The following is a 25,642-nucleotide window of genomic DNA, read 5'->3' as shown; positions in this document are numbered from 1 at the left end:
CAAAATCTCAATTAAAAAGTGCAAAAAACGGTTCGCTTAAGGCAACAAAGTTTTTACAATAACAAAAAACCAAAATAGTTCTTCCAAATCAAACTCACAATAGTAAACCGAAATTGAAAATGACGAAAAAACGCATCTTAAGATCAGAAAAGAAGAGGGGAAAAGTACAAGATTATATCTGACACACAACCGCATTAATAACGTAGGACAACGAGAACTTCTCCGTTTGTGTTGTGGATAAAGGTTTTCACAGCTCACAGCTCCGGACTTTGGATTCTGGAAACAAACAACTGGGTTTTGAATTACAGACTCTGCACTTTGACCATACTTTGCATACTTAAATCTAAACACCAGACTGCATACTCTAAATCGCTTTCTTTTCCATACTTTTTAAACGTTGAGGGGTGTTTTACGATAGTTTAAACCATCATTTTACTCAGATTCGGGTTACATAGTCTTCACTTTAGGATGTCTTTTTACGCTTTTAAAAGTGTGGTTGGCCTTCTTACGCTAACGTTTAAATATGGTTTGGCTTCGAGAGATTGAAAAGGCTTTTCTTAATTCTTAATCAAGGACCAAATGTCTTGAGTTCGAAGCTCAAAATCCAGAGTTCAGAGAAAGAAGTTCCGAATTGTAAAGTCAAAGCAGCGTTAAGAATTTAATGTTCTAAATCAGGAATCCAGGATCTAGAGTTTGAGTTCCAGAAACTAATCTATAGTTTTGGTACCAGAATCTGGAATTCGAAGTTTATTGTGCGAACTATTGAATCCAAAGTCCAAAAGCCCGACTTCATAAAACAGAATCTAGAAATCGGAGCTTACCAGAGCATCCCAGAGTCCCAGTGTTTAGAATGTAGAACTCGTCTGGAATCTAAAAAACAAAGTCTGGAGTCCAGAGTCTGGAGTTCAAAATCCACAATTCATAGTCCTGAAGCTAGAATCTTACATAACCGGGATCTAATGTTCGAACACCAGAATCTGGCGCTCAAAATCTAACTCGCGCAGTACAGAATACAAATTCCAAAACCATGAGTATGAAATTTAGAGTCAGCAATTGAGAGTTTATTTTTCATCATCTAGTATTCATAGCTCGAAATCAAACTTCCATAATCTAGGGACCATTTTCTAGAACCTGCCAGAGTTTAAGGTTTAAAATTCATATCGAGTATCCAGAATTTAGAGTATGCAGTCTGGAGTCTAGTTTTAAGAGTATACAGTATAGTCAAAGTGCAGAGTCGGTGATTCAAAACCCAGTTATTTGTTTCCAGAATTCAAAGTCCGGAGCTGTGAATGAAAATCTACATCCACAACACAAACGGAGAAGATTTTTTTACTTTTGAGCAACATTTTATTACGCATTAGCTCACAGCGCTTACGGTTTTTAGGGAAGGAAAAAAAAGTAAGTGTTACGTTGTTGCCAGAGATTAAGTTGACCCCTGCATCTCTAACGATTATAACAGAAAAGGAAGGTACCGTAAACTGGGTTGACTTTGATCACCGGGGTGACTCTGATCACTGTACCTCTTTTTTGAAAATGTGGTAAAAAAGCGGTTGTAGTGCTTGGGATTTGTCGTAATCTTCACTGATTGTGTGGATATATGTCTGCATTGCTACCATTGATGCATTTCCTGCTATTTAATGAGTGTTTTTCATGCTTAAATATTGATTGAAAATAAAGTGTATTTTTGGCGATTTTTGTTATATACAAACAATCGGTTCAAGCAGATTCAAAACAACAAGTTGCAATACGTAAAGTTTGTTTATTTTGTTCCCAGATTATTTCTAAAGATGAACAAATATTATAACAATGCATTTCATTATTATTTTTGCAAGTTTTTTCTCGAAGGCAATGTTGAGTCCCAATAATCTCCACAGCGTATTACATATTTCTTCTTAACAAAAACCCAAGACGTGAAATAACATGCAAATTTGGACATTTGCATAAATCATATTTCACGTGGACTAGTTTTTTATGATTTTAGACCACCTTCCCTCTTAGTGGATAATCATTCATATATATTCTGAAAATTTGGTAGAAATCTCGGATATTCGCCAACATGAACTGTTCACGTAGAATGTGTATGGCCCCCAAATTGCTTCTCATATTTATAAACTCGTTTAAGTCGTTTTAGGCTGTTCAATTCAGTGAAAGCAGCAAAGTGTTACTCCAAATTCATCTAAATAATGAAGTGATCAAAGTCACCCCGGAATGATGAATGGTGTAAAATTTTTAGAGCATGTTTACAAACAGCAAAAAATTTTAACTGTCTTCAGTGCAAAACTTGAATTCACTATCTATAATTAAAGGTACACTATTCACAAATTGAAAAGTTCATCGTATAATGGTGAAAAACACAAATTAAATTCATGCATCAAAAACTAGCAATCAGTCGATGTGTGGGGCACAATAAGCACCCCACTGGGGCATAATGAGCACCCACGGGGTATAATAAGCACTCTTATAGAAAATATCTTGAAACTGTGTTGAAGTACAACTAATGGGCCAACGTTTGTCGCGAGATGCCGTGATACTTGGCGGCTTGTTTCGTGAATGTCCCGTCGCGCCTTATGGTGGCCAATTCTGCCTGCAGTTCCTTTTTCTGACCGATTCGGTCTCAAAGATTTCCTAAAATATGTTCGCACCATCACTGTAAACAAACACTGACTATGGAAACTAGGGAACCGGGCGAGCTGTATAATTTTGCATTGCCGTTATCCGTTTTGATGTTGACAGTTGCCTTAACGGTGAGTGTCTTGTCATTTCTCTAATGTATAGGTTCCCTAATGGAAACAGACGAACTCACAATTCTACTGAGATGAAATTCAAGTAAGTTTATGTGACAAGGTGTGCTCATTCCACCCCACCTAAATGTGACCATTTCGCCCCTATAGAATTAGTTGAAGTTAACATGAGATTTTAATATTAATTATAGCTTAAAATCAAAACTTCAATGATGGTGAAATTTGGGGTACGACCCATACGTCATATTGATGTGTCCACATACTTGATTGAGCCATTGAAACGACCGTAGAAGCTTATTTTGTAGTGCGTAATAATAATAAATTTTCCAACATCCGGAAACCAAGTTGATTTTTTCAAATTTTTTCCATATTTTAAACAGACAAATCACTTTTGTTCTGCATAAAGAGATACTGTAGTAACTACGGAAGAGTTCCACATACCACATTGTATTAAAAAATGCGTAGTTTCGTATAAAAGAGGGGTGCCCATTTCACCGCGTGTGCTCATTATGTCCCTAATCCCCCTACACCGGATGAAATTGAGGTGGGAGAAACTAGTAACATGTGCAAAAAATGCGAAAGTGTGTGTTTTTTCCTGACTGGAGATGAAAGTTATTACTTGTCAAGCAACGAATTTGATGCTAGAAGGAAAACTTTCCGTAGTAGATTTTGAGGTAACGAGAAAAAGTTCTGCCATTATGACATAGCCGCGATCTCATTGCATGTAAAAAATATACAGGGTGTACAGTAGACAGGGTTGGACTCAGAAAACAAATAACAATCAAAACTATACCTTCATGCAAGACGGTGCTCCGGCTCACACAGAAAAGACCGTTAAAGATTGGTGCAAGTCCAGCCTTTCCTCGGTTATCACCAAGAATGAGTGGCCTCCAAACACGCCAGATCTCAACATGATGGACTTCTAGATATGGAGGATGTGAGAAGCAGAGGCCTGCTCAAGAAAACATACAAGTTTGGACGAGTTGAAACAGTCTTTGCTCTATTTGCTGGAAGGAAATTCCTCGAAATAACATTCGGTCCGCCGTCGAGTCTTATCCTAAGTGTCACCGAACTTTCATCAGAGCTAAAGAAGGACACTTTGAATGAGTTGTTGTTTTCTTTAATTGGTTTTATCCAATGAATTATTCTTATTTCAAAAATTTTCTCTTACTTGCAAAAAAACGTGCTGAACGGTCCTCTGTTTCTTGTTGCAATAATTATGGCGCACCCTGTATGTGTTGTTACTTGACTGGAGATGAATGTTATTGCTTTTTAAGTAACAATGTTGTTGCCAGAAAGAGATTTTTCGTTATTACTTTTAAAGTAACAAGTACAAATTTTGCGTGTATGTACTCAAAAAGTCCTATTTCGTTTACTTCAGGAAATAAATCCAAGAGTTCTCTAAGGTTAATTGATCACACCTGCAATCCATGGATTCTGTTGACAATGTGCTATTATTCGTCACGACTCCAGGTTTCATTTCAAAATCCGAAATGACGATTCCTAGTTTCTGTAAAACAACCCAAAAAATCCGCTCTTTGCGTCCTTAGAATATTGACGTGTATTTGAAGTGATGATAGAAGTATACGATGTGAAATGTGACGTGAGCTGTGCTGAACAGGGTTGTGCAATATAAAAAGTAATTTTAAATTTTGAGCCCATTTTATCCCGAGCAACGCCAGGATCAATATCCAGCTATTATTCTTAGTAAAAAATTGCTGTAATTTTGCACTATATGGATGTGGTTCACTTTTGCGGGTACAATTATTTTGTTTTTTTTTTTAATACTTTTAGCCTATAACGTTTTTATTCTGTTCAATTCTTTTAACGAAAATTTAGATTTTCCGAAGCAATTATCTCTAACTTGAAACCGTTTTTGAGAGTCACTGTCTTATTCATGCTATTTTGACCTATTTGACGATGAACGGGAATTGGAATAAGTTTAATTCGGAATTCGAATTAGTACAGCATTCCAGTTGGTCTCGAGGTGCGATGCCTAAAAAGCTAATCGTCGTAGGTTCGAGCAGTCCCCGGGAAAACTGTTTGTGTCAGAAGGATCGTAGCACTAGTCTCACAATTGTCCTGTACATTAAACAGCTGGCTGCACAAGTAAAGTTTGACTGAGCTGTGAAAATGGTTTTTGTTTCAAAACTGAGACGGATTCTTCCATTGAACCTTTCCCTACCTAAAAAAGTGGCTTGAGCGTATTTTAAATAAATTAATGCCAAATGATTCTTGGCTTTGAAATGCGTTATGCAAGGATTTTCACCTTATTTTGGAACATTGTTTGGAACAACTTGCATCAATTCTCCAACGCTTAAGAGCGTGTTTCGAGAATTTTTGGCGTCATTGAATCCATGTTTAAAATCCAACAGATTATTGTAAGTACTCAGATTTTTTTTGAAATTTACATAATTTAGTAGAACAAATGTTCTTTAGGATTATGACAACAGTTAAAGCATGGCACAGTTTCTTGAACTTAAACTAAACACCTTTTTTCAAATAGTCGTTCGTTACAAACTCTACCTCTTTATATAAGTGGAATCGCTTGTCAGTATGTCAGTCATTTTTAACCAGGGAAACAAGCAACGTCTTGTAAAATGTAGCTGACAACAGTTAGGTGCAAAAAATTAACTTCTAAGTAACTTTCACAGAAATTACTCTGTAACTCTGTACCCAATGAAGATAAAAATTTTGTTTGTTCAGCAAAGATTCAAATTTTTGCATGTTATGAAACTTTGCCGAATTAACCATTCCTCTATCTCTTAACACAAAAAAGTTAGTATTTTTGATATATGAAAACCTACTGTAACATATGCTCGCCGTACTCTAATATGGGTAGATTAGGACAAAGAACTTTAAGGAGTTTATAGTATTTCAGCTTAACTTCAAGAAAAAGTATTGACATAATAATTCCACTTGCCCCTTCTAAACTTATACGTTCTTGAAGTTATCGAAAAAATAAGCTAAAATATGATATAAATTTGTAAGGAATAGTCCCAGAGCACCTTTGGCAAAAATATGTGTTTTGTGTGCCTTAACAATTCCTCCGAACAATACTTTCGTGTAAAATGCAACTAACAAAAGTTAAGTACAAAAAACTAACTTTTAAGTAAGTTCCATGTTATATACATATATAGAAATTGTTTTTGATTTATTAGCGGTCTTTTTTCCACATTTCTTTTTTGTTGGTGGCTTCATTCTCAGCGTATTAAAGTTTTGAAATGCTGATTTAAGAGAGTCATTAGACTTTGAAAATGGGTTTTTTTTTAATTTTTTTTTTTCGAAGTAAAAAAGGGACACAGAGAAATTATCTTTTGCATTTATAATCGCATATAATCAAACACTCTCATCAAAATCCGTCCAAAGAAAATTGGAAAAAAGAAATATTTAACCCTCTCCGGCTCACAAGGTTTATCATTCAAATTTATAGCTTCACGAGAAAATTCAAGCTGAACACTTTGTAGACTAACTAAAAATACTGTCAACTGTAGTATTTTGAAGAAAATGCCCAGTGAAGGCAGCATATAAAAGTTTATGGAACAATCGTTAGCACAACAAGCTATTTTATGTCAAGATATGATGATTATAATTCTTGGTGCTCTAGAGTCACCATGAGCGGGAAAGGGTTAAAAATGCTCTAATTTTGGTACTTTTTGCAACAAAAGCGTTGAAAAAATTATAACTGCGGTGGAATTGCATATTATAATTACGTTCATAACTAATGTAATTTTGTAAAAATAACTGGAGTAGTCTTTTTTGTAATCATGCACGCCAATCCAGCACGAACAGCCATTTCGTATTGTATTAACAATTTCTTTCTGATATCCAAACATACCTTTAAATTTACCTATACCTTTAAAAATTAATAAAATTCACTTTCCACTGATTAGTAGACTCTTTTAGTTGAATTTCAGCGAGTTGGAAGCTTATTTTTGCATGATTAATAAATCGATTCGATTTTCTAATTCAACTTTTGTTGAGCTTTTGGAAACGAAATTTTCAAACTTATGTTTTTCGAAGCGATTTTAGACCAATTTCTTGCTAGGCTTTTTTTGGACTCTAGAAACGAGCATCGATGATTTATGTGAATTTCAGTTCATGGATATCATTCGCTTTTCAAACCTATTCTGGTATTGACCCGACTTTTTTCTAGCATTTTAACTACACCGGAATAACTTTCATTAACAGCTTTTTCTGATGTAGGTGTTTTTTTTTTTCAGGTAATATAACAGGACATTTTCGGGATTTTTACTGTCTTTTGTACGCGATTTTTACTAATTTAAAACATGATTGTTTATTATTTTCTTATCCAGTTTATATCTGCTGAGGTTTTTGGCCCATTTTAAAATGTGCAAATATTTCACAGTCACCACAAGTGACAATTTTTTTATGAATTCAATTTTTAGCGATTTCTAACACAACTTGGAACTATTTTTTTAGTCGTGTGTTTGGAAATTAGAGCGGTTTCTGGAGGTTTTCGGTCAGAAAAATGGGGATTGTTTTCTCTCTCTCTCTCTTGCTCGGCAAGCTGTGTCTGGCGATTTGTTAAAGTTTTTGGCATTTAGAAGGATTGTTGGTATTTTTAATAAAATTCAAAAATCTTTTTCTCGTTTCACACACAACAATCATGTGTTTCAAAATAATTTTATTGCTTTCGCAATAAGCGAAATCCTCAGCGTTCTTCCGCAAGCTACTATAAATTATAACTGAATTTTTGCTATGAAACTTTTGGTCCCCCCTTGAAGCTAATCCCTCTCAGCAGCTTCGACTCAATTTGTGCTAGCGTTCAGAGAAGGCTTATTTCATAAGCACCACTTTCCATCAACAGAAAGACGGGAAAAAATTCCAACCAAGGACGGTGTATAAACTACCCGCCAACAATCATTAACAAGTCTAACAAATGCAAAACGACTGAAGCTTTTGGTTGGGTGACACTCTTGTGTAACCTCTTTAACCCTGTGTGAGATGCTTTTTAATTGTGAACCTCATACCAGCCGAAAGCATTGTTTGCATTTTAATACCTACCCTACCAGGCTACCACAAAAATGTTAAACAATCAAAGATGTTTGCTTGCAGTGAAACTGCCTTTGTTCATCGTCCATTTGTACAGCCTGCCATAATAGCGACGACAGTTTACCTATTAATTATCGGTTCTTTTATGGACACGTTTGCAAACCTGATTTCCAATTAGCGCCAACGCTTGCACTGATGAAACGGCGACGGTTACAAATCGGTGCAAAAGCAACTTAATTCTTCTGACTCCGCGCCAGCCGCCGTGGCTTCTTCGTTAGAAATAATCTTCGTCAATCTCCGCTCGGTACAAGGGACCCCCCCTCAAAGGGGCCGGTATGTGGTCACGTAACACACAAACAAATTGCCCAGTCACGAACCTTCCTCTGATCTTTGCGTGGCATGCATCGTTTCAAACGAATTTATTTTTTCTTCGTTTGAAACCCCAGGATGAGCGCTACTTTATGACTTTCCTGCGTTGAAAAGCCCATCAAACATCGCGGCACACTCGATCAAATCGTCGCTCGGCGGTGCTTCTGTTGTTGGACAGATGAATAGCGCTGAAAATCCGACACTGGGAGGACTTAGAAGAGAGACCGGATTTTTACAATAGCTTCTGTTGGTAGTTACCACAATCGAACTGATGGATCGGAATAGGTTGGCAAAGAATTTGCTAATTTGCTGCTGGCCAAGGTGAAATCGGAGTTCACAAATTCACAGACTGACTCTTGCGCTGCATCATTGCATGTTTTTTCGTAGCAATTGTATAATCGCACAAGTCACGTATGATCAAAGCGACCACCAACCAACAGGACAAAACGGCAAAAGCACAGCGAATAAATCATTACCGGTTCGTCATTTGCCTGCCCGATTGAGTCACCGCGTGCTGTGTGAAGTTATGCGCGTTTTGCACAAGCAGCGACTACAACAGGATGCTGGACACGAACCCGACCGAGCGAGGTAAAAGAGAAACCGGCTTTTCGGTGTCATCTTCTTCTGTGGTAACGACTGTGTCGTTTGCTAACACGCGAATGGAATTTTATTCAAATTAGGACACGTTTACCTTGGTGGTGTGCTGCTTCAAGCTGACCAGCTGCTTCAGAGATAGGTTATAGTCGAAGTTGATGTCATCCTCAATTTATTTTAGCTTTTTTCATTCGAGAAATCATCCAGCAAAAACAAAATTTCTTAAGCAAGAAAATTGCACAATCGGTGTAAAATATTTTAATCAGAAGGAAAAAATACTATAGTTTTTTAATTGCACAGCTTAAACTCGTACAACCTCGCAGTCCGAAACCGGATCTGCGAACATTCTTCTCTTTTTTACCACAGCGGCTTTAATTATTATTCATGCACCCCCTCGAGCGATTATTTTTGCTTCCGAGCTGCATTCCTTTCGAGTTTCAACCACCAGAAGAACCTTCGCTTCTAATAGATCGCCACAATTACCTGCTTCACGGGACTGCAAATCAATTAACACCGCCTACTTTGCAGACTTGGCAGAGTAGTTTTCCATATACGCACCACAAGGTGCCGAAAAGTGTCAAACTGCTTCGAACAGCTCCTAGATTCTGATAGGAAAAAAATGTTGGCCACCCAAACAAGTGCTTTTAATGCATAATTCACCAACCAACAACGACCTCCTCGTTCGTTAGTTTCATTGAAACGAGTTTTTAATCTAGTTGGAGTGTCACTCCGAGTGCCACTTCGGCAGGGACCGAAGGCACTCTCGTCTCGACATCGAGGAAGTAATGCGCGGATTGACCGAAAGCGCGTGCGCTGCACTGAAATGAATGTCTGTCTGTCTATCGGCAATAATAATATGTCATCGATTACGATCGTAACCGAGGCTGTGTCCTGCATTATGTCACCTTACCCTAGGCTGCGCCACCGGGTGAAGTCACCCGAGTAAAAGTCCTCCAACTTGTTCCGCGACCAGGGCTAGCGTGTGAGGCTGTTATGCAGTGCGAGTCCACGTTATGCAACCTTCGATGGTCACAAAAAATGCGGCCAGCTGGAGAGAAGCAAACAAAAACCGGATTCTATGCTTGTGATGGGTTTCTCGCTTTGCATGCCCCGCCGCTAGGCGGCTGGCTCCCGATCAGGGTTACGATCGACGTAAACCATATAAATTATATTTGTAATTGAGTTGTATAATCGTTGAATTAATCTAATTACAGAGACCACGACACGAGTGAACAGTCTGTTCAAACGTCGACCGGGTTTTTCGCTGAACCGCGCCACAGCTCCGACCACCGCAGGACCAGCCTCGTCGCCGACGAATAAGTTTTTCAACAAGAATCGCTTCCGTGCCTCGCCGGGTACCGAGCTCCCAGCGTCGGTGGCAGCCGCCAGCCCGGATGGTGATGTCGATCAGGAGATTGAACCTAGCATCCAGCAGAACAGCAAGTTGGCTAAGGCGAAAAATCGCTACAACCAAATCGGCGAAGGTACCGGCAGTCTGGAGGACGATTTGCTGGACGCTTTCACCACAATTTCCCGAGCACCGCTGCCGATAACATCCACGACGAGCCGAAACTTTGTCTTCCCGGAGGAAACACCCGCCCAAAAGCAGGAACTCAAACAGATGATGAAGATTCTCAACATTGGCGAGCTTCCGTCGCACTACCAGCGCGCCTCCACGCACAAGTACAACATCACCCACGAATATTCGCTCCAGAGTTACTCGGAACCGTACAGTACCACTAGGAGATCACGTGAGTCAACCTTTTCTTGTCAGAAAACTTCCCTTCTCATAAACTATCGCAATCCAACAGAAAAACTGATCGAACGGCCCCGAATCTCCACCCAAAGCCAGTACTACTACGAGCAAACGACACCGGCCCGGTTCTACAGCACCTCGCTATCACCAGTGACCAACAGCCCCCGGCCGAGGGAAACAACCGCCAACAACAACCAATGGAAACGTAAGCCCGGTTCGTATGAAAAGTCCATCTCTGGCTTCCGGCAGCAAAAGGACGACGCCTTCCGCCCGATGAAACCCTTCCGGCCTTCGCCGATCGATTACGACTACTACGACGACGGTGACCAGCGGATCATCGGCAAGACTAGCTCCCAGGTGAAGGTTATCATGCACGGGCCGGGTCACGTCGAGTGTCTCGATCAGGGTAACTTCCCGCATCCGCTGTCCTGCAAGAAGTTCATTTCCTGTGCCAAGATGGAGATCGGTGGCGTCGTCGGCTGGGAGTACACCTGCCCCAAGGGACTGAGCTACGATCCGGTTGGCGGCATCTGTAACTGGTCGGCCGGTTTGGGCTGCAAGGATTAGAGGGGACAAAATAGAAACAAAAGCTTCTTTTTTAACATATTTTGGACTGACTAAATTTTAATTGAATTTGAACTCCTGTACAGAAGTTTACGATTGATGAGTACTTCACACTGACAAAAAAATTTGACAAAAACTGCCATCCATGACGCAAATCCATGACTGGACTCTCGTAGCAGCACTGTTATTGACGTTATTATTCCGTTTGAGCATCCCTTGCTTGTATAATTCATTTGAGATAGTAATTCACCCTCTCTCTCCCTCTCACTTTCTGCAATGTAGTTTGTAATCGGTAGCCATAGGATACACCGTTCGGGTGACCAGTAAGTAAGCACCCGAACCGTTAGATTCGTCTAGGTTAGGTTTTAGAAACGAGATTTTCTCCAGGAAAACAGGAACGTAAATACTAACTATTTGAACATTCGATTAGAAGGAGACGGAGTTTTGTTGTGATGCGATCCAAGCATCGTCGGCATTGATTTTGTAGTTTGAGCTCTCTACGGTGAAGAGATTGTGGCTCGTATATATGTATGTGTAGTAAGTTTCCCTCTGCGAGTGACAGAGGTCAGCATTTGTGAATAAAATCAATACAGATAATGTTAAAATATACGTTGATAGATTATAATTGTGGGCTTTTACTGTTGCTGCATTGTTTTGTGAAACTGCGTTGAGACCTGGTCTTTAGATTATTTAAATTCTTCAAATATTTCAAAGACTTTATATTCTTCAACTTCTTTAAATTCGCTAATTGTTTCAAATTCGACGATTCTCCAAATTCTTTTAATTCTTCAATTTTTTAAAATTCTTGGAATTCTTTAAATTCATTAATTTTTTGAAACTTTCCGAAGTCATCAATATTTTTACGTTCTACAAATTTTTGAAATTCTTTAGATGCCTTCAAAGTCCTTACTTACCTTACTAATTAGACGAGAGCCATGGTGGCTTGTGCTGTGTCAAAAGGATGTTGCCATTTCGCTCGGTTTTGGGCTGTTTTCGCCAGTTCCCCAGGCGTCTCATCACCCGCAAGTCTTCTTCGATCTGGTCGAACCATCGTTCACGTAGCGCCCCTCTAATTCTGATGCCGGCAGGGTTACTGAAGAGAAGTGTTTCACAGGGTTGTCGTCCGGCATCCTTACGGCGTGACCGGACCACGGCAACCTATTGACATTCGCCAGATGTGCAATGTAGTTCTCGCCAAGCAGCGCTTTCAGCTCATGGTTCATGCGCCGTCGCCATTCTTCGACTTCCGTCTGTACTCCACTGTAGATAGTCCGCAGCACCTTTCGTTAGAAAACTCCAAGAGCATAAAGGTCCTCCGCGAGAGGCGTTGTTGTGTCGGCTCCGTAGAGGACCTCCGGTGTTACCGGGGTTTTGTACACCGTCAACTTGCTCGAGAGTATCCCCGAAACACGCACGTAGCACATCACTTGTGCAATGGTGGCCTTGATCAGCCGAGTCAGCTTATCCGGAATGCCGTTGTTCTGCATGATCTGCCATAGTTGTTCGACTGTATTATATGCCGCCTTGAAGTCGATGAATATGTGATGTGTGGACACGGTGTTCTCGCGACATTTCTGGAAGATCTGTCGGATTGAGACGAGCTGGTCACGGACATGCAGCCCATGCAGTTCGCTTGGTACTGGCCCACGAACCTTCTGGTTAAAGGATCTGTGAGAGTATTTTGTAGGTACCATTTATGAGCGAAATACCGCGATAGTTGCGACACTCCAGGTCGTCGCCCTTCTTATAGATGGAGCAGACGACTAACTCCATCCACTCGTCTGACAGTTATTCCTCTTCCCAAATCCTGAAAATGACCCATTGTAGCGCTCTAGCCAGCGCCTCTCTGCCAAGTTTAAAGAGCTCACTCGGCAGTCCGTTGTTAGACTTTCGCTCCTGCCTGACAAAACAAGGTCAGGGCGCGGCTAACTTCTTATTGTCCCTGCATAGGGGAGTACAACGCCTTACAAATATTCCCCTTCCTTGCGGGGTTTAACTAATGGAGAAACATCGAATTACTCAAAGTTTACTCACGCTTTCCTTCCGAACACTCGTCTTTGTGCTAGTGATCACTACTGGTTATTTTCAGTAACAGAAGTCACTTTTCCGCCGATGAATGGCCGTCCAAAATGGCGACAGGCACTCTGAATTCCCCCGCGGAGTGGCTGGCTTGCGAGACTGATCCCGCTGACTTGGCCTTCAAGCCGGAATTTGTACGGCGATGTCACACTGGCCGGGACTTGTGCGGAGATATCGCACCCGCCACACTGCCGTCATTCGCGCATCCGCGGGCAAACACTTGTTTCGCGGGTGAATCCTTATTGGCGCCTTCTTTGCGGCGGATTTTACTTTAATAGCACCTCCGACACTGTGCCTCTCTCGCGGCTGTTTTGCTTCTGTTTGCACACCCGACACCACGCATTTTTGCGGCGGTTTTTCTTTATAGGCGTACTCGACACGTGGTGGTTTTTTGTTCACTCGCGTACTCGACTCTATGCCCTTTTCGCGGCGGGCTTTGTTCTGTCCGCGCACCACTTTTCTCGTACTTGTGCACGCCACGAGAGTTCAATTACAAGGAACAAGGGACCTCACTCGTGCTTTTTCTTGCCTAACGGAAGTGCTTTCCCTGTCATCCCGCTGTCATAGTTTATTCTTGACGTTTCTCTTTCTTTAGCATCCCTTGTGGCGGACTTAGGCTATTGTAGTTTTATAGCAGTGTGGAGTGAAATCGTTCGCAGATGACGTAATGTTTTACTTGTGGTGCGATCAAACGCAAATTTCACCCTTACCATAATTTTGTTCGCTAATATTATTCTTAAACGTAACACCGTCTTTGCCTGCGGTTTTATTATTTTTCAGCTTCCCGATCTCACAAAGAACTTCATGAACATCGGGGGCTGGAACTTCCTAAATTCCTGCTTCGCTTCTGTTTACTGTATCGTCATTCAGGTGTCCAACGAAGCACTCCTTTTACTTGTGGACCACCTCGTTGGCATCCGTGAGAAGGTTCCCATCCGCGTCGTTGCACTTCCGCACACAATTGGCACGGTACTGCTGCTCCAGCTCCTTATGTTCACGAGCCTCTTGCTGAAGCTTCTTACGTATGAGAATCGTGGTCATGTCGTTCCGTGCCCGTTTGTAGTTGGCCTTGTTCTCTTTCGTTGATCTGCCCAGTCTGGGGGTCCCGGAGCTGCTTGATGTTGAGCCGTGGGGCTCGGCGATGTCACACGTGGTATACGGTCGTCAGTTTTGAGCGCAAAGATACCGCAACTAGATAATGGTCCGAGCCAATATCCGCACCGCGATTGGTGTGTACATTTCTGGGAAGAATCGGCCGTTAAAAAGAACAATTTGGTTTTCTATACATTGGTGATTTACAGGTAGCTTTGTGGATGTCCTTTCAGGGAAATAAGGTACTTCGGACTGCCAGTCCTCGTGAAGCTGTGAAGTCAACGCATCTTTGGCCGTTGTCTTTCGTCACGGTGTGCAGGCTGTAAGGGTCGGTCACAGGCATGTATACGTCTTCCTTACCGATCTGAGCATTCATGTCTCCGATAACGATCTTGATGTCTCTACGCCAGCAGCTATCGTAGACTGACTCCAGCTGTGCGTAGAAAGCTTCTCTTTCTCTACATCGGATCTTTCTTCGTGAGGGTCTTGCACATTGAGGATACTTTCCTTGTGAAACATCCTGCATCACAATGTTACGCCAACGTCCTCGGTTCATAGCAACTCGTCTCTAGTTTCTTGAGAGTCCCACACTTCCAAGATCTTGCTCCACTTGGTCTGACCACTTAGCACGTTGTGCACCTCTACGTATTGTACCGGCCGGGTTCGAGACGAACACCATTTTTGCGGGATTGTTGTCCGGCATCCTTAACTTCACCTATCGTAGGGGTCGGAATGTCTCCCTTATCCGTTGTGCTGACAAAGTCGTTCCTCCTGCCGTATTGGTCCTCTGCATCTGCTCCATTCAGGTGTTCATTGTAATGCTGCTTCCACCTGTCGATCACCTTACGTTCATCCGTCAAGATTCTTCCATCCTTATCCCGGCACATTTCGGCCGCTCCATTTCCTCACACTCAATTATCAGCTATCGTATGCACGCTCCAGCTGCGCGTAAAAGGCGTCCTTATCGTCGTAGTTACTTCGTAGGTGAGGGTTGTGCACGTTAATCATGCTCACGTTGGAGAAACGGCCTTTAATCCTTAACTTGTACATTCTGTTGTCGATTGGCCATCACGCGCTACTGCATTTCACCCATCACAATAAAAGTTGTGCCCAGCTCGTGTGTGTTGCCACTGCTCTGGTAGATGGTATACCCATCTTTGTACGTATGTACCGATACTCCCTTTCAGCATACCACCTACAGCGCTACAATGTCGAACTTGCGGACCCTCAATAAATCGGAAAGAATGCGGGTACTTCCAAAAAAAATTAAGGGGCTTGCAGTTGCATGATCTGAGTTTCCAATAGTTAGTCCGTTTTCGTTGCCTGGGTCTATGGTAATTGTTTCGGTCCGAATTTACATTGTTTGCTTCCTGTGCTGATGATTTTTACGGCTGGCTTGTAAGGCCTGCACCAACCCCCTGTCTCGCCGGAGGACCATCGTGTCAGCACTGTTTAGAGTCCCACGTTGACACCAAGACGTCGATCAGACGCCCCTAACATGGAGAACAGACGCTGTTTTGAGCCGCACCATCTTGGTGAACAGACGCTCAGGTTGGCGAAGCATTTCCTCTACCGCCGGAATATGGTTAGCGCGCCAATGATCGCGTCGCACCCTCTCACTTAGCTATTGCCTGATTGACAACATTTCCCAAGCTACGCCAACCAGCTGTGTCCATGTTTCAGCTGGCAGTCTATTGTGATCATGCGACTCGTGGAGGCGTAAGATAGGAACTTGTGAGGACCGGAGCTAAGTCGGTCGCTCCTTCCAGGTTGTCAACTCACCATTTAAAGCCCATTGCACATTGAGGATAGTGTAGTTGTAGAACCGGTCTTTAATTCTCACCAAACCTTGCCACTTGATCCCACAACGCTGCATCCTGCCCACAACGTGGCAGGTTTCTAGGTGATTTAGCGATCTACAGTTCCATGTACCGAGCTTCCAATCGTCGTCCTTATTTCGTCGCCTAGGTCGTTGCCGATTGTACCGGTTCGTATTCAGTTCTTGATTCTTCGTAATATTTTATTTTTCGGCGTGCTGCCGTCTTAAGTGTTGCTGCGGATGCCTAGATTCGCGACCGGGCTGCCGTCTTAGGTGTAGCTGGCGAGACAGCGCATTTCATAAGCATTTCAGCCGTTCGCTCCGGATCAGATGTTGAAGAACAGGCGCTCAGGCAACCTGCTCATGTAACACACGTTGTTATAGAATAGTTGACGCTACCTATTCCATGACATCTCTATCACCAGAAAAGCAAAAACATTTACACTACTAGAACAAGTACCGATACTATATGAAGTATTACATAACTGCATGAAAGCAAGACAACTTGATAAAACGAAGTGGCAAAATACATCCCGAGAACTAAAACGGCAATGCGCAAATCTGTTGCTATGACAACTGTTAACCAGCGCATGCGCAAATGTGTTGTTATGCGCAGTGCAACTAGATCGACAACTTTTTTCATCAGTGGCAGTTTTAATTGATTACAAATGGAAGACAAGAAATAATACTCTACCTTTCAAAATGAGTCGTTTCTTTCGCTTGAATATTTAAATTGTTTTCTCATAGTTTCAACGTTATCTGGACATAACATCTAACAAAACTAGAAACTGAAATTGGAGTGATATTGGTTACACTGCAAGCGTTTTGTGTAATTTCTAATGGTGCAGTTTGACCGGCTTCGAATAAATATAGAAATCGTTCGAATGATTAAAATATTATTTTGACCAAGGAATTTTACGTTGGCTGTTGAATGCTACGACCTTTATCGTAAGGAAAAGCACTTTACAAGTACGTAGTGTTGTTATTAAATGGTGTAATGTCTTACGAAAAAACATAGTAAGGATACAGTTATTGTTAAATGTTAAGCGGTGTTTGACCAATAAATAGTTCATGGGTTCAATGATGGCAATTTCGGTCATGGGTTTCTTTAAAACACGTTTTACTATGTCAAAGCCGAAGTTTCGAGGATATATTTCCTCGTCATCAGGGCATTTCCTCATCCTCAGGGCATTGCGTTATTGTTGAACTCATGTTATTAAAAACATCTCCAAAACCAGAAAAAATCGAGCTTGTTGTCGAAATGTGGTTGTACTACTGATGAAAAACAACTTCAAACACAATATTATTAAAACACAAGTTTTCAATTGCGCTTTTAGTTCACTTATATGACTGCCTTCGATGTAACTTATTTTCTAACATGTTTTGTGTGTTACTTATGTGCCTTCCTAGGTGATGTCTGGGACGCTCTGAAAAAAGTTTTCGAACGCGTTGGAATTGCAAGCAAGTTAACTCTGAAAAAGCCCTAATCTCCTATCTGGTCTCGAGATACGATGCTTGCCTAACAAGCCAGTCGTCTTATGTTCGTCAGTAGGATCATAGGGCTAGCACCGCCATTGTCTTGTACACTTAACAGTTGGTTGCGAAGTCTGTGTATGATAAACAGGTTTTGCTTTTTAACTCTGAAAAGCAGTTTCAAGAGCTAAAACTGGCTGAAGGCGGACAAGTGAGGGCATTTTGTCTCCGTTCCTAGAAGATTCTGCGAGAGCTAAGGGCAGCGGAAGTCAACATGCAGGTAGAGATGTGGTGTGTCAGCTCTTGCTAGCGCTACCAAAATCTTATAAAGCGCTTATTACTGCCCTCGGGACGATACAGCCCAATTATCTGACCTAAACGACTCCTGGACGAACAGGTGGATCGCGCAAATTCAAGTCCTAGTGATGGGGAGAATCGGCTTTTGCTGGTAAAAAAATGGGAATTCCGGCTGTAAAAAATTTTGGACATAAACGAGACGAGTGTCCGGAAAATCGCTCTTCTGAAGAATTTGGAACGGCTCGAAACCGGAAGGGAAGAGGAAAATGGAGTAGCGGAACAAATGAATCGTACATTATTGGAAATGTCGCGAGCAATGGTAACCGCTGCATACGTTAGCAACCGGAACCCAACCTTGGCGCCAAATGAAAAGAAGACAGTGTATGAAGTATGGAATGGTAGAAAACCCAACATCAGTCAAATGCTAGTCTTCGGTTGTGCGGCATACACTTGGGTGCCGAAAGAAAAACGAGGATAACTGGACCCAGAGTCGGAAAAGAACATCATGATTGGCTACACTGCAACTGGTTATCAAGTCTGAGATCCACACAAGTGATAGATCACGATTGCAAGAGACGTGGTGTTAGACCAAAGGCAAGATGCAGATGGCGTCACAGAGAACGGTACCAAACCGATACTGTATAGAAGCGCAGAGACAGAAGATTCTAGAGAGCAACTAGAGACGATCGGTTACGAAACGAGCGCGATCAACGGCCAGCCTGAGGAAGAAGAGCTAGGCGAAGGAAGAGATATCATGGCATCCGATGAAGATGATGCCGATAACAATAATGCTGATGCCGTGATCCCTTTGCAACTAAACGTGTCCACTGACCAGCAAAAGGGATGTCGAGGCGAAGCGGACGGGAGCAAAGCCCACCTGGTCGCCAAGGACTAATGTCAACGTAAGGAAATGACAGAACGTATGCACCGGTAGTAAAGGAGACCACGGTGCGTGTGCTGTTTGTGGTGGCAAACCAAATGCATTAGAGGGCTGAACTAGAACAACTTGAGAGCGAACCTTTGACCACAGAACCGTTTCGTGAGCTGATAGGATGCTTAACGTATTTGGCACTATCTTCGAGGCCAGCTGTGATTTCTTCGGCAAGTATCAAACCGCACCCACAAGAGAACACTGGAGCAGAGAGGCCAGATGCTTTTGAAAAATGTCTGCAACTGCTCGAAAAACCGGAAAATCTGCTTAATATCTATCCGTGATTCGAAAAATTTTCACTCACTCAAGCTAAAGTCTGCGAAAATCTACACACATTTTGAGAAAGTCTGCGTAAATATAAGGAGACTCTATCAAAAATCTACAGAAACTATTGAAAATCTGCAAATATCTACGAACCAATAAAAATCTGCACACGGACTCTAAAATTCTGCGTTTTGCAGACAAATCTGCACATCTGGTTTTCCTGCGCTGGAGTCACCTGAAGCACATTCTACGGTTCCTGAAGAGAACCATAGATCACGTGTTGAACTTCTAGAGGAATGGAAATTCGGCACCACCGGAAGGATATGCTGACGCTGATTGGGGTGATCGAAATGACCGAAGATCTCGGGTAAGTAGAGTACCGTCGCACTGTTTTCAACTGAAGCCGAGTACTTGTCCTTTAGCCATGCTATCTGTGAAGCTATCTAGCTGAAAAACCTCAATGCTAGGAATCATGTTGCAACATCCTGTAGTTCTCTAGGACGGAACGTTCAAGATCCAGCAGACCTGTTCACCAGAGGACTGGATCGTGGACCATTCGAGACCCTAAGGACCAAAATCGGGTTGTTCGGTATAGTAGGGGTGTAGGATGGCAAGCGACCAATGCTGTATGGCAACATAAACCAAGTCTAGATAATGTTTAAAAAAATTGTCATCACTTCCACTTCAAACCTTCACCAACCTAGACATGTTTTCCATTCCACAATTCCTATACTCAATAAAGATCGTTTGAACAAAAAGCCTGGCCGTCTTTTTGAGGACATCGATATACGTTCGTTTTTTTTATTAGTGTGGTAAAAGTAGTAATTCAGCTTGTTATGCATTGTTCTATTTCTTATTTGGCGTCATCCTGGCACGAGATCAAAACTTTTATGAATATCCCACTGTGCCGGTAAATTTAATGGAATAAACATCGCATACGAGCATTCATTTCCTACTAACAGCAATGAATGAACAAAAAATAAACGATGAATATACCGAACGAACTGCCAAAGCTGTCAAAAATGCCAACAACAATGAAAGATGTAAACAAATAAAATCAACCTGCACGTGTACGCGACCGTTCACTTGGCTAGTAAAGTTTATAAAGGCGACAAAATTCCGAAAATAAACAGGTACCCCTTAAGAAAAACTACGATTTATTCAAACAGGTAATAATTTCAACCTTTCAACCAGATCACCACGATGACCTGCACCGGCAAGGAGAACGGCTTACTCGTCTACCAGGGTAGTAATTTCTTCAAGCAGCGGCTATTACTATCCACACTAAGCGGCAAACCGATCATCATCCGGGACATCCGCCTGCTGGACGACGATACTCCCGGCCTGCGGGAGTACGAAACTAATCTTCTAGAGCTGCTGGATCAGATGACGAACGGAACACGTATCACGATTGGCCAGGATGGCACCTCGGTCACTTACCGACCGGGACTGCTACACGGGGGAGAATTTCAGCACGAGTGCTGCATCGAGCGGGGAATCGGTTACTATCTGGATGTGCTGCTAGCACTGGGACCCTTCTGTAAGTTGCCTTTGGACGTGACACTAACCGGGGTGACCAACAGTGCCGAAAGTCCGTCGGTGGATCACATCAAAGCGTCCGCGTTCGCTACTCTCAAGCGATTTTTGCTGGATGACGAAGGACTTCAACTAGTGGTGCGAAAGCGTGGATTGATGCCGGCAGGTGGAGGGGAAGTTACATTCACCTGTCCGGTGAAAAAAACCTTGAAAGCAATCCAATGCACCAAACAGACGATGGTCAAAAGGATACGCGGTATGGCCTATTGCTGTAAGGTCTCTCCAGCGATGGTGAATCGAGCGGTCGAGTCGGCCAAGGGAGTGATGCTAAACTTTTTGCCGGACGTTTACATTAACACAGATCAGCAGAAGGGCAAGCGGTCCGGGAACAGTCCCGGGTTTGGGGTTAATCTGGTGGCTGAGACCACGGATGGAACAAAGTTTTCCGCAGAAATCACATCGAAAACGATGGAATCGGGTGGAAACCCCACCGTACCGGAGGACTTAGGCAGAGACGTAGCTATGAAGTTGCTGGATGAGGTTTATCGAGGCGGTTGCGTTGACTCCACCTTTCAGTGGTTGGTGGCGCTTTATATGGCCCTAGGGCAGAAAGACGTTTCCAAGTTTCTGATAGGACCGCTATCACAGTACACGATTTATTTTCTACAGCATTTGCGGGAGTTTTTCGGGATCACATTTAAACTAGAGAATGCTGCTGGAGAAATAGAAAAAGACGACGATGATGATGAAATGGCCGGTTCGAATAAGGTGATGTTGACTTGTGTCGGAATTGGATACAGTAACTTTAGCAAGCGAGTGCTGTGAAATGTTTTTAATAAATTTAAAGAAAATTTTCAAAGGTTTGTGTCAATCTATTCGAATTTATGAGAAATTGACTCACTTATTTTTAACGTTGACCATGTTGAAAAGTTTATCCTTGGCGATTTGCGCCATCAGCCCGTGCAGTAATTCGATCGATGCCCGGCTGCAGTCTCGTGTAGCCTTCGAGAGCTTATCCTCCGTACGTTTCTCGTTCGGATCGGTCCCAGTCACCACGAACGGACCGCGTCCGAGGCTAGCTTCGCTCAGTTCCAGCTTCTCAGACAGATCCAGAATCTGACCGGTGGTATAATCCGCATTGCTCAGCAATCCCGAGCTGCCGAGAGTATTAACCCAGTACTTGTTCCACAGCGAATCCAACAGCTTCCGATCGAGAGCCGATTTAAAGTAGGACACATCCAGCTGATAGTACTGCTTGCAGTGAACACCAAAATCCTCGATTTTATTTAGAGGAATTGTCTGATACTCGGACGGTTCCTCATTTGGCGGTTTGTATCCTAGAAAACTCAAACTAATAAAAATCGATTATTTTAATCAAAGGAACTCACCTTTCGGATAAGTCCGGAACGCTCCCAGACACACCTTGCCAGCCGACACCGTTCTGACCGGATCAACAACGATAGCGACAAACGGCTCCTGGTAGTTCTGATTGAGCATCTGCGTATTAACGTCGATTCCCGACAGCCAACAGCCGTACCCCGGATGGCTGTGATACCAACCGATAGCATTTTCGCATCGCCCAACCTCCTTGGCCGACTCCATGTAGGCCGTCATGTACTCGTAGGCCTGCGATTGGGCGTTAACCCGAGTCTCGGTTCCCTCGACCGGCAAAGCAAAAGCGTCCATCACCACCATCGTGTCCTCTTCGACCTTACCCAGCAGTAAACCCATCACTTCTAGGGCACCTCCGGAACGGGCATGCATAACCATCTTCAACAGTGCTAACGCCGAAATTTTGATGTCCTTGAAGAAGTGCGGATCCTTTTCCCATGGCCGGGCCGCTAGAATGCGCTGCTGCTGCTCGGAATCGTACCGGAAAATTTCGTCGCTCGGCGGTAGAGTTTCGATGTTGTTCTCCAGCTCCCAATTCTTGCGGGCCAGGTCGGAATCGGCCATTTCTTCGGTTGGCGTTATACAATAGAGCTGAGATACTCGAAATAAAGCAAATTTTCTTTGTGATTTCCTCTGTAACAGTTATAGGAGAATTTTCGCTGTGGAACAACAATCGCGAAAACAGAATTTTGACAAATTTCATTGAAGTTCATTGGCAGTGTTGCCAATGAACTCGAAGTTCATTGCAATAGAACCAAAGTAAACGCGATGAATGGTGCGATGTGATTTTCAAATGTGGATTTTTAAAAGAGAAGATATCAGGGATAAGAAATACTTCAGCTAATCGCATATCCTAAAGCCTGTATTACACTCTTTGACCAAGCGTCAAATATTTGGCTCTTTTTGACAGATAAAAATTTTGTCAAAGATAATTGTTTGTCACTCTCAAGTTTTAACATGGGGCAAACACGGGCAAACAACAACCATGATGCCAAATAAATTTGACCATTATGTCAGAAGGTCAAATATTTGACCATTAGATAAAGAGTGTACTACGGGCTTAAAGCCTGTAGTACACTCTTTGACCAAGCTTCAAATATTTGTTTTTTTTTGACAGATAAAAATTTGGTCAAAGATAATTATTTGTCACTCTCCAATTTTTTTTAATGGGGCAAACAACAACCATGATGTCAAATAAAATTGACCATTATGTCAGAAGGTCAAATATTTGACCATTGGTCAAAGAATGTAATACAGGCTTAAGTAATCAAAAGCTTACAGATTTAAAGTACTGTTTAGATATTAATATGCAGTGGCGTAGCGTGACTGGGTAACACCCCAACAAACAATTTTGTTGATTCATAGCTTTTTAAGCTGCTATTAAAGAACTATCCACTTTCCACGTGGACAACTTAGGAGGAGGGTTAGGGTACGCAAATGTCCACGGTAGGGGGAGGGGGTAATGTCCACGTAGTAAATGTTCTCGAGGGGGGACGGAGGGGAGTCCAGAATGACGATTCTTGTGTCCACGTGGAATGTGGACGGCCCTCAAACGGATTTCGGCTGAACTATAGTTTAATACGCTGTTATGCAACAAAATTGTTTCTTGGGACCCGGGGCGGAAAACTTGAGTGGCAGTAGAATTGTTTTGCAACGAATAGGAGAAATATATTGAAAATTCATTTGCCAGGTTCACCTGCCATTTCATAAGATGCACCTCAGGTGATCTCAGTATAGAGAAGACAGACGTAGTCCCACGTCAATAATAATTTCAAACTCTAACTAAACTATAACTTTGTCTAAATTTTATTACATTATTGTATCAATTTTATTTTAAAATATGCCCCCTCCATATCAAGTCAAATTGAATTTCCTTCTGACCAGTTATATTGAAAAATTTTGTTATGATAACATTTACACAAGCTGTACCATGTTGAGATAAATTGAGGCAAAGCTACTAAAGAACAATATTAAGATTATTCAGTTATAAAAATAAAAAGGTAAAATTGAAACAACAATTACTAAACATGAAGACAAAGTTTCATCTTCGTCGTCTTGAACATAAAAAGATAAATACTCCAACAATAGGAATTGAATCCAGATTCACTTATTCAACTTTTTGGATGCTTAAACATTTTACAAACGTCGAAGTTGAAACATTACGCAAACGTCGAATAGTTGACGAAATGTAACAAAATATAACAATCGGTAATTATAATCAAGAAGATAAAATATTTCTCAATTTACAGAACGAGAACACAAAGTAAATGCAACAACGCAACTAATTCTCAACTAATCGTTTATTCAAAATCATCCAATCAACCTACAGCGAATTGATAACCTTCCGCTTCCGCATTCCTTCCAGCCATTGGTCCAGCAGCTGTTCACCACTCTTTGGCTCCCGGCCCACGTAGTAGTGCTCCGGTGGGTTACCCTCCTCGAGCCGGACAAAATAGTGACAGTGTTTGTACTCCACCTGACCGAAGCGACCGCGCCCATGCCGGCGGAAACCTTTAAAAACGGGACCCTTGCCGCAGAATGACTCCGCAACCCAGAGGTTCGATCGAAACTCGACGTTATGCCGGCTGACGGCCATATCGATCGCCTCCAGGATGGTTTCTTTTACCGCCGAGGCTCCTTTTTTGTCGATGAAGGAAAGTTGCTTCAGCGCCTCGTCGACGGTCATCCCTCGAATGAAGCTGGCAACGTACCACATTTTCTTCGGGCTGTACTTTATGTTCGTCTTTTGGTGGCACACGAAGGCGGGTCGTGGAGCCTCCTCAGGGGTTTGTGGCGGATAAATTACCTTGTTGTACTCTAACCATCGACGAGGGCCGGTGTTTCGTCCGTTCCAATTTTTCGAGAGGTTGCTGCTCGTGTGTAGCTGATTGCTGGTAATTGCAGGGCTGGTGAGGACCGGCAGCTGTATGCTGCTGCGGATCGCCAGCTGGCGAAAACTTCGTAACAAGATAGACATGTTTAGATCACACTTTGTCGCGAAATTTAAGTGATTTTGAATAAAAACCGAAAACCGAAAAACGCGCTTGTTACATATTCGCATTGATTGAGAACTTCGTTTTGACGTTTGTGTTTCCGATGAACACTAAAATGAATTTTTGTTATCGATATGCATGAACAATTCCATGAAAAGGGGGATGCTGGGGATTTTGGGGACCCATTATTCATCGCAAACATGTTCTGCACAAGAATCAAAATATGAGAAGAATAATCGTTGTTAAAGATTCTATGCAGTGAAGATTTTAAATACCGTTTTCAATTTAGGCATTCGAGATAAGTCCACCATAAAATATGATGGTCCAAAAGAAAATCAAAGACGTCTTCAGTGTCTTTATCGAAATTCCTGGTGAAACAATTTCTATTCGATGGAAATAAAATGGATTTTTGGGTAGAAATAATTTATTGACGTGTTACATTATTCTAAACGACCAATAAGTTAATCATCTTGAAATCAAAAATCATATCTTCATACAAAAGAAAAGTCTCAAAATTAATCTCATAAAAAAGTTTTAACTTTATCAGAACTCCAACAGCTCAAAGTGCTGTGCAAATACTTAAGTGATGTGATCGTTAGGAAATTCATTGGGACTAATTAAATATTGGAAAAAAATTAAGTCTATATCAACTAAATAGAATGTACAGTACCAAGTGCGGAACGCAGCACCTAGGGTTCGCTCTCTCGAACCAAAATGTTCAAAAAT

The 25,642-nt window shown here is 42.1% G+C and overlaps 3 protein-coding genes across 3 annotated transcripts; 1 reads left to right on the top strand and 2 right to left on the bottom strand.

Annotated features, from left to right (window-relative positions):
- Positions 1 to 20,012: 20,012 nt before the first annotated feature.
- LOC129717429 (probable RNA 3'-terminal phosphate cyclase-like protein) lies at positions 20,013 to 21,375 on the top strand. The gene is made up of 2 exons (XM_055667319.1): positions 20,013 to 20,128; positions 20,190 to 21,375. The coding sequence occupies exon 2, from the start codon at positions 20,199 to 20,201 to the stop codon at positions 21,354 to 21,356; it is 1,158 nt and encodes a 385-aa protein (XP_055523294.1). The 5' UTR covers positions 20,013 to 20,128; positions 20,190 to 20,198; the 3' UTR covers positions 21,357 to 21,375.
- Positions 21,349 to 22,629, bottom strand: LOC129717437 (COP9 signalosome complex subunit 5). The gene is made up of 2 exons (XM_055667327.1): positions 21,920 to 22,629; positions 21,349 to 21,868 (listed from the first exon to the last, which is right to left on the bottom strand). Exons 1-2 carry the CDS (start codon positions 22,485 to 22,487, stop codon positions 21,429 to 21,431), a joined length of 1,008 nt encoding a protein of 335 aa, XP_055523302.1. The 5' UTR covers positions 22,488 to 22,629; the 3' UTR covers positions 21,349 to 21,428.
- Positions 22,630 to 24,205: 1,576 nt separating this feature from the next.
- On the bottom strand, positions 24,206 to 25,007 carry LOC129717450 (39S ribosomal protein L22, mitochondrial). Its single transcript, XM_055667353.1, has one exon. The coding sequence runs from the start codon at positions 24,982 to 24,984 to the stop codon at positions 24,247 to 24,249; it is 738 nt and encodes a 245-aa protein (XP_055523328.1). The 5' UTR covers positions 24,985 to 25,007; the 3' UTR covers positions 24,206 to 24,246.
- Positions 25,008 to 25,642: the final 635 nt, after the last annotated feature.

The sequence above is a fragment of the Wyeomyia smithii genome, chromosome 1 (assembly GCF_029784165.1).
Source record: "Wyeomyia smithii strain HCP4-BCI-WySm-NY-G18 chromosome 1, ASM2978416v1, whole genome shotgun sequence".
NCBI classification, from domain to species: Eukaryota; Metazoa; Arthropoda; class Insecta; order Diptera; family Culicidae; genus Wyeomyia; species Wyeomyia smithii.
Note: the sequence above shows the minus strand (reverse complement) of the source record. Positions and strands in the feature narration are given on the sequence as shown.

Bases quoted from the DNA above. Each gene is read 5' to 3' on its own strand.
- LOC129717429 (XM_055667319.1), top strand. From the start codon at position 20,199: ATGACCTGCACCGGCAAGGAGAACGGCTTACTCGTCTACCAGGGTAGT.
- LOC129717437 (XM_055667327.1), bottom strand. From the start codon at position 22,487: ATGGCCGATTCCGACCTGGCCCGCAAGAATTGGGAGCTGGAGAACAAC. The intron at 21,869-21,919 runs GTGAGTTCCTTT...TGAGTTTTCTAG, and splicing joins GTTCCGGACTTATCCGAAAG to GATACAAACCGCCAAATGAG.
- LOC129717450 (XM_055667353.1), bottom strand. From the start codon at position 24,984: ATGCGAATATGTAACAAGCGCGTTTTTCGGTTTTCGGTTTTTATTCAA.